Source organism: Cystoisospora suis (assembly GCF_002600585.1).
Source record: "Cystoisospora suis strain Wien I chromosome Unknown contig_1616, whole genome shotgun sequence".
In the NCBI taxonomy this organism is placed as follows: domain Eukaryota; phylum Apicomplexa; class Conoidasida; order Eucoccidiorida; family Sarcocystidae; genus Cystoisospora; species Cystoisospora suis.
Genome location: NW_027154416.1, coordinates 1,495 through 10,573, shown reverse-complemented (window position 1 = coordinate 10,573; position 9,079 = coordinate 1,495). Strand labels below are relative to the sequence as shown.

At 57.6% G+C, this 9,079-nt stretch overlaps 1 protein-coding gene across 1 annotated transcript; it reads right to left on the bottom strand.

The window, feature by feature from the left end:
* Window positions 1-837: 837 nt before the first annotated feature.
* CSUI_003564 (zinc finger (ccch type) motif-containing protein) lies at window positions 838-8,733 on the bottom strand. Its single transcript, XM_068063760.1, has 5 exons — window positions 5,357-8,733; window positions 4,881-5,013; window positions 4,384-4,464; window positions 4,065-4,159; window positions 838-3,745 (listed from the first exon to the last, which is right to left on the bottom strand). The coding sequence occupies exons 1-5, from the start codon at window positions 6,322-6,324 to the stop codon at window positions 1,759-1,761; spliced, it is 3,264 nt and encodes a 1,087-aa protein (XP_067924264.1). The 5' UTR covers window positions 6,325-8,733; the 3' UTR covers window positions 838-1,758.
* Between the last annotated feature and the right edge of the window lie 346 nt (window positions 8,734-9,079).

Here is a 9,079-nt window from a genome sequence, read left to right as displayed (position 1 = left end):
AGAGCATCATAGGTCTGTGGGCGCCTAGTGTGTGCTTGCGAAAACAAACTATCCAGCAGGCAGGACGGTTGTCGGCGAGGCGCGGGCAGTGCTGGTGTCACGTGGCAGCTACGTGGTAAGTCTTACTCGAATCTACCGCGGCGCGGGTGCCGTCCCTGTTAAGCCTGGAGCTCCGAACTATTTCCAAGGGCGGGCGTGGCCGATCCTCCCCCTCTGTTACAAGCGTTATCTCCCCTGTTCCGCGAGCGAGAGGTTAGTGGTGGAAGGAGGAAGCCGCAGTGAAACGCTGGTTCCTGGCGAGCCCGGTGTCAGGGCGAGTCTCGCGCACCTACTCGAGTGTCATTTCAAGCTGATTTTTTCTAGTCATTCAATGGCTCCGCCAGTCAACATGCATGCGCGCCGGTCAGAGCCGCCTATCTACCCTTGCCACCACACCAGCGGCGACCAGTGAACTGGTGATTCTAATGCAACGTTCCTCTGCTCGCTCGGGCTTTACCCACGGAAAACGACCATGCTTTTTCGCGAGCTAGGCAAGACCAGAACTGTTCTGCCAGGCTGCTAGGGGGGACGGGCATGTGTTGTAGTGAACCACGAGACGGCCGGAGTAACTAGCTGCATTCTTCAAAAAAGACCGCTCTGTATCTGCTCGCTTAGGGTGCTGCGTCTCGGCAACTTGCGTCTGGCTGACAAGGTAGGCATTTGCTTTTGGCAGAGCTTGCCTGAGGAAAGTCACGCCTGCAACCATTTCACGAAACGACTCGGATTGCCCGTGGGTTCCAAATCACAACAAAAGCGCCTTGGACTACCGCAAAGGTGCGGCTTTCCCGTTGGAGAACAGCTCATTCTCTAACCAAGAATAGCCACTGAAGAAACTGGCCTATTTGTCCTTTGCACAGAATTTGGGTCTCCACCTGTTTACCTTATGCACTTTCTGAAGTGTGGTCTCTCCCTGGAAAGTGTTCCACCCGCCAATGACGGGCACCAAACGCTTCTCTGCTCGCTGAAGAGGCTTCGCACCATGTCCCGCTGAACGGATTACGACGTATGCGACTTTGTTACGCACCCCCCCGTCTCACCATCCAAGCCCGCGAGCCGTTTTTTTTCTGCCACGGCCAAACAGACGTTAAGCTTGAGCAGCACTCAAGCTAACCTTACAAAGGTTCGTCCGAATGACGATGCTCACAAATCCATGGTTCGGACACCATTATTTCAAGATTTATCCCGGCAATTCTGCGGTTGCCTGCGCTGAAAGAAGCTGCACCCGTTGGCGCCAACGCACATACAAGGTAGGACAACATGTTCGGCGGGGACGCCCATCGCGTCTTCACTGGAGCTCGCTCTCAAAGGTGTAACGGTCCAGACGGCCAGTCGAAACGCACCGGTAAAGATCACTGTGCTTTTCTCAGTGTTGGCTACTTATGTCCTCCGTCGCTTCGTCTGTCGTCGCTCCATTTCTTGAACTGCTGACCCCGTGGCCGTGCTGCCCGGCATTCCAACAGTCACTGCCCCGGGCTTGTCGTTGCTTCCGGCAACGCCACCAGCGTCCGGCCGTTCTGTCTGACTCTGGTTTGTCCTCGGATGTGGTCCGCGGTGCAGGCTGTGTTCGTAGCCGGAACAACTGCTACACGCACTCCTGTTTGTTCCAATATTACTCTGAAACAGTAAGCGCCTGGGCAGGACTGGCCCCAGGGGACCGCTCCCGACTAAAAAAGATCCGCATGCCAAACCTAGACGTCTGCTAGACCATGGTGCCACGGCTCAGCTCATTCGCGTTTCCGTCGGGGCACCTGTCAGCCTGCCTGATGCTCCTGAAACATCGGCTGAGGAGGCGCCTTCTCCCGCTTGAGAATGACAAATGTCAGATCTTTCTCCTAAAGACGGGACGTTCAGAGAACCGCGGGGCTCGCCTCCTGAATACGCTAGATAGCCAGCCGTGGAGACGCAGAAGTGAGGCACGGGCGTTCCCGGGAACCCTACGCAAGGCCCACTGGTTGCACCATACTGACAAAGACCGAGATCCGTTCCTCCAACTCCTCTCGCCGGGAGTGTGCAGATGGCTCCCTGTTGCTGCAGTCGAGCGACGCTGGCTGGCCCGCCGAACCCGCCTGAGGGCATCATCATAAGAAGCATCGATCCCGGTGCCGGTGCCCCGTCACCTCCGCCCGGCGTCATTCGTGGCATATCCACTCTATCAACTGAAGCAGGCCACCTGCATGTCCTGCCTTCGGTCTTTACAGCGACGCTGGCTGCATGCGCTTCCAGTCTGTGCACTCCCATCGACGCTAGCGTCCTGTCTGCTATAGCTGGCGCGTGACCGGAGTCGTTGCTGTACAATGCACTACCTGGATGTCCGGTCCGTTCCTGCGGGATCTGGGAGCCACCTGACGTGCTCTCTGCCTGGCTGTGTTCTCCAGCAGCGGCCACTGAAGTAGCCAACATCGATGAATCTGGGCTGTAGCACGTGGGACCGACGCTCGGCGAAGGCATCGCGCACGGATGCCGACCCGTCGCAGCCGCCCGAGCCGTCCCAGACCCTTCTTCCGTCGCAGGGCCTTGTTCGCTGGTGCCGCACGGGAACCCCGGATACTGTGCCGTGGAGGCCGCAAACTGAGCGCCCACTGACGGAGAGACAGTCACAACCGCACCAGTAGAACCTCCGGGAAATCCACCAGCCGTTGGGTACGCTCCTGAGGAGGGTGCGAAGGACGTCGCCGTAGACGTAGACGTGGCAGGAGAAGTGGTTCCACTTCCGGTGTAGGTAGCAGAAGACATAGGTGCCGTGTACGGGATCGCCCCTGCCGAGTAACTAGAGTTGTACGCCGCACCGATGAAAAGATGCACTCCCTGATACAGCGACGGAGTCGAACCTTTGGCTGCAACGGCTACCGCTGTAGCGGCAGCATGCAGGTCGTTGCACTGTGCTAAATTTGCGGCATAGTTCAGCGCGTACGGGTACGCGGCGGGCTGCGCAGAGGCGAGCGTTCCGTAGGCCGCCATTCCCGTTCCCAAGTTGTAAGTTGCCGGCGACATACTCGCCACGCCAACGGGGACACTCTCTTCTTCTGTATGGAGACACAGCTGTTGTTGGAGATCCTCTTGCTGTTGAGAGTCCAGCCTGTTTCTGTGCCCAGCGAGGCGATGTCTACCGCCTCGAGCCCCTGCTCCGTGCTGGTCTTGTGGCTGTGTCTGAGTTCCTCGACCACTTTTTTTCTCCCCTCCAGTTGCATCTGTGCTGCTCAGCTGAACTGGCAAGTGGTGGCTCCCGTTGCCGCCTGTCACAAAGTTCTGTCCCGACGCAGCCCGGGACCTCCCCCCAGGTGGTTGGCCACAACTGCGCGCGTTAGTTGCGGGTCTGGCCGCTGTTGTTGGACAGCTTCTACTCCCATGTTCAGTCGGCTTCACCTCTAAGCTACAGTACTCTTGGCTCTCCGCTGTTGTCGCTTCCGACGCTGCCTGTCCTTGCTCCACCGAGGTGCGTTCCACGCACGATGCGGTGAAAGAGAAAAATCGGGGGCGTGTACACAAGTCGTCTTTCGAGGCCGCTGGCGTCCCCGACAACCTGACAGGACCCCCGCACTCCGTCTGTGTGCGGCCACTGGCACCGCCACCACCTCCCCCCGTAGCATTTGCAAAACCTAGTTCCTGAATCACGGCCGGGACCCTTCCTGTTCGAAATTCGTCCAGTAGCTGTCTCATATCGAGGTGGTGCCGCAGAGCGAACTTCTCCAACTCCGTGTGCCGATAGCTGGGCAGGGCGCCATCACAGGGAAAGCCAGGCTATGAGACTTGTCGAAGCCATAAAAGCATGCCGGAACCACGAAGCAAACCACTTGGGAAGCGACAGCCCCAGCACGTTGCTGTCTCTACGCCACATGAAGCCGAATACTGCCGTCACCCTTGACTATTAACTGCAGCATTTCTCTCGGGGACAAGCAGCTAAATTTCGTAAGATAGGAGACATGCAGACAACTGTCGAAAAAAGGAACATGGAAGATCAGCCAGCGCACGTCCTTCAGAACGCCGTAACTGTACCGACTACCATGTGCCGATTTCAGAAAACTTACTTCCGTTTGCGAAGCTCTTGGTCACCGTGGGCATGACGGCACGCCTTGCCGGCCTCGCAGCGACCTTCTCGCATCCAAAACTTGCACAACTTTGTCTGAACAGAAAGCATCGCAACAGCGCATCAAAGGGAGAATCCGTTAGTCCGACGCCCGTCCGGGTTTGCGAAGTCGGACAACCGCATCCGCGAATGGATGCGGGCAGCGCTCTCCGGTGCGTCATTCGCGCGGTGCTCGTGTCGCAGCACGAGGTTTCTCTTTTCCGAGCTTACTGCTGGTCCGGGTCTGCCAGAGCCCGCAGACTTGGCCGCTGCCCACCTACTTTATAGTAGTCGGCTGTAGAGCGCAGTTCCTCTTCTCCATGCGCGTATGGACACGCTTCCTCCAGTGGACACGTTTTTCCCTGCAGAGCAAACCCACGTACTGCCTCCAGGGCCTTTCTACATCGGATTACGGTAGAAAACAGAAACGCGCCACTGAGTTGTTTGAACCGGCAGTACAGCGTGACAGGGCGCACGAAAAACGGCCAGGGCTAGTCCCCCGCGAGTTGTGCATGGTCCGATGAGAGCACCGTCCACGGACTGACAGCTACGTTGGCGGCAGATGAGCAGGCATGGCCGACCGCTGAGTGCCTGCCTTCGACTAGCCTGGCACGGCAACTGCCCACGGGGATCCGTTCTAATTCGTTCGAGAGCGTCCCATGCTCCCGCAGAACTGACTGAGCTCGAGACCAGCATCCAAGGAAAGGGCAAAAACTGTCTGCGGTGGTCCGGAGAGCATGTCTTAACTGCTCGGTGGAGCGTCAGGGTGCGGGCTTACAAATCGATACGCGGAGCAGAGCTTTGTTTTCCATAAGTTGGGAACATCGCGGAGCTGTTCCTCAGTATGGGCGTACGAGCACCGGGAACCTTTCCGGCAAAGCCCTCGTACATACTTGGGGCATAGCTTGATCCTGAGACAGAACCGCGCACTTGGTAAACCAACATGGACGCACCCGAAGACTGGAGAGTTACCGCTTTCGGGAGACCGATGGTCAACCCTACGGGGATGGCAAGGGCCTTTCTTTCGCGGTTGTCCTCGCCGTTTGTCGTCTCCGACGATGCGATGCAAGGAGCACGAACAAATGAACAAAGCTTGGCTGAAACAGCGCGGACTCTGCAGCGCATTGCGTCGTACCCCCTCAAACGACACGCGTCGTGTCACAGCAGTTCACTGTTTAGCGCAAGTTTCTTCCCCATGGCTTTGGCAGACGACCATCTCACTGAAGCTCTTTCACGTGTACGGGCTTGACTCACCGGAAAAACTGGTCTTCGATTCGAGCACCTTTCTTCTTTAGAGAGATGTCCGTGAAATCACTTTGCGCCCGAACTCGGTTTCCCATTCGTCCACCGCTGACACCACGGAAACCTGCTGGGGCGGTGGATTCCGTTTCCTGCGCCTCTGCCGAGCGCTGGCACGGATCAGGCGTCCCAGCCACACCGTCAGTGCCCCCCCTCTCTTGGCTACTTCCGGAAACGCCCTCGTCAATACCTGGAGCGTGGTTTCCAGCGCTGAGCTCCTCCATCTTATTCGTAGACACTGATGCTACGTCCCCCGCTTGCGCGCCGCCTCCGGCGACACTTCCCGTTTCCTGCTCCAGCCCGACTTTCGCGCTGCACCCTGCCTTCAGAGCATCACTGCGCCCACCGTTCTTTCTCTTGTCCTTCACACCGCTAGTTGGGCGGGTGTCTCCCCCGCCTCGCGTCCCTTGTGGCCTCCCCGACGCTGATACTTCCTCGGTCCGCTGTGGGACATCACGCTGCGTCTTCTGCTGTAGCAGAAGCTGCTCCTGCAGCAGTAGCTTGCGCTGCAACTGCAGGAGCTGTACCTCGAGTCGCTGGTGCTTAATGAGACGCTCCTGTTCGGCTGCTGAAGTGCCTCCGGGCAAAGAAGGGGAACGGCGGATCGACCCACCCTCAGTGACCTTGTTCTTTGGTTCAGAATGCGACCCATCGACCGCTTCAGTTGCACATTCCCACCCACTCTCAGGCGAGACAGTATTCTGTTTCGAGGTGTCATCCTTGCCGCGGCCCTCCATCACAGGCACATCCTGCCTTGCAGCTGCCGAGGGGAGACGAGTCTCCGCAGCTGCCCCAGGCGAAGAAGGGCTCCCAGTGTCCATGTCAGAGAGCACAGCGGGTCTGCCGCCTTCTCGAGCGAGGACACCCGTTTCCGAGACACCGCAGTCTTCCGCTGAACAGCGGCCAAAGGTGTCCACCGTCATGGCCGCAGTCGTTCAGAATAATCTGGAAACTTGGACCACCGGAGAGACTGTGGAGCAACAGACCCCGCCTGCACACGATGCAGGGAGAGCCGCTCGATGCAGTAGCGTTGCACGAACGCAATTCCGGGTACGCGTGCACCTTCTACGCCTTCGTCAAGTAGGCGCGGCTGCCTGTGCTCGGTGCGCCGGAGCCGAACACAACACTAGAACGCACTCCAAGGTGCTTTGTCTCGTATGCTTGCGACCTCACGTTTGAGATAACCCCCGCCCTCACGCGGTAGTCGCGCTGAGACCAATAGTCTTCGAATCGTGTTTTCTGACACTCTGGATCCCCCAAAAACGCTCGCACGCGAGGGAGGCGTGGACAACAAAGAAGTACCATCAGACGCAATAACTCTACAACGAAACAAACGTGTCAACAACGGCGCCTGAGAGGGCGTCGCCCTACCTCTGGCGGCTTCCTTTGGGAATTTGCTTCGCGGCTTTATGCACTCTCTACACTCAGGCAACAAGGACGCTCGATGCGCGATCCCGACAACGGTACGTAGTCTGCCCCGCACCTTCGAGTCTATGTTTGTACACACTTCAGACAAACCTCCCGCTATCATCGCACATTCCGAAGGACTACGCGGGTATCGTCTTGGCAGTCGGTGCGTGTCACACGGATGCACACCTCCGATATCCCCCCCACAGCATCTGTCTTGCCGACGTAAGAAATAGACCAGTTCTTTAGCCGAATAAGCCCGCGCAAAAACCGGACATGGATGTGATCCCCGCGGTTGCCGTCAAACAATTGCCACAGAGTGAAGCTCGGACCACAGGGTTCACCTCCCCTTTGTGACTGCACTTTTCTGGGAAGGACGGTCCAAGGAGAGCAACCTTCTGAGCTTCTTCACTCTCGGTCTTCACAAAAGCTGGACCTTCTGGAAAAAGAGGTCACGGGGAGCCTTCCTGAGAGCGTAAACTGGGTGCGCCAGGCACAGCTGGGACCTTGACTACACTAGCCACCAAGCACTCGGAGCAGACAGATTTGAACGAGAAACGCTCAATCGGAATGAACTCGTACTCGGCCCCTGCTGGGCTGAACGATGACACCCTCTAGCGCAGGGTTTCCGAGTGACTACAGGAACGAGATTCGTAGACCTCTCCCACTAAAAAAATAGCCGATATGAAGTGACATCTACACTGAAACCAACTGCGCCGGGAAGTGACCTGTCCCTGTTTGCAAAGGCCTCTGTGCCTACTGCGCAGCGAAAACGCATTGCGAGCTGAACAATACTGTTCCCCACTTTTATTGCCTGCTCAACGAGCATCAACCGAACAAGCGACTCCGGATACAGTCGGACATATGTGTCTAACGTAGCCCTCACCCGCGGATGAGCGCCAAGAACAACAGTGCCAGTGCCATTTGTCCCGAAAGGCCACCCTGGCGAAACGAAAACTGTACATGCAGACACACCGGAGTGTAACCGCGGGGCCTTGTAACACATGCTCTGGCCACGTGCCGGAACAAAACAATGACAGCATCGACAAAAAAAAAGTGCAAACCGCCTCTGCCTGTCTGTGCAGGATGCGTCCTCTGCGTACAGCGGCTGCTACACCAATGTCGGACAAACGCCCCACAACGCCAAAGTGGAAGGGAGACTTGACGCACACAGGCCACAGCCACAGTGGGCGCGCTAGCGAAACAGTTCGGAGGTCGGGAAGATAAGCAAGGCCAAGTGAACAGAACCGTGTTTCTGTACGAGCATATATACAAGGGAGAAACAACTGCCGTACGACTTCCCGAGGATCACGGCCGCGCTGAAGGCGATCGGCAGCATTCTGTCGTGGACTCCGCTCAGGGAAGTATTACACCGCTGCGAAAACACAAGGGGTCACGCCCCAGTAGCGTTCTGTTTCCTTGCCAGAAAGCCGCACTCAACAAACATTGCAGATGTTGGCAAAGCCCTAATGACTGGCCGTGGCGTGAACGAACTCCGCCGGTTCGTCTACGGCCAGGCACTTGACTACAGGGGCTAGGCTCCGGCAAACGGGACGGCAGCAGCACCTACGGCCTTCAGAGGGACATTTACACTCGGAATGCACTATATACTGGCTTTTACAATATCTTTCGTCGTTGGCGACGGTCGTCGACCGCGAGTCCACCATCTCGCTGCGCCGCGCCCCAACAATGACGGCACCCAACCACAGCCGGGGAAGGCGATGCTTACCGGTGCGTCGGGGCTCGCCACCGTCGTCGACTGCAAATGGTGGTCGGCGATGCTGCTGAAGTCGGACCGCCGCGCTTTCTAAAGTCACCAATCGGCTAAGCCGAATCTATAGATTCGTTCCTAGACTTCGCCTTCACAGCAAGGAGGCTGCTCCCATCGTTGCCTTCCTGCTGAACATGGGGTGCAGGGATCGGCTCGTCTCGCTTCGCCGATCCCGAAACACTCCAGGCACCGCCCTGGCATGACACCAACTGCCCGGAGATGCCACATTAAGAAGCAGTCCCGAACGGGGAACAGCTCTCCTGTCCCTGAGACTAGGCTGCAAGTTTTTCTCTTTTTCTTCCGGCTTTTGAGTTCAGTCACTGGCAAAGTCGTCATGCCCTGCATGAGACAGCAGACGGGGCTTTGCCGGGTTCCTTGTATCAGTTGGCTGCGGGCATGCCCCTGACCCGTTGTCTGTCGCGCTAGTAGAACGTGTAGCGGTTGGTACTGGAGCGTGAGGTGGAAGCCTCTGTTCACTGTCCTGTTTTGTGGACTGCTGC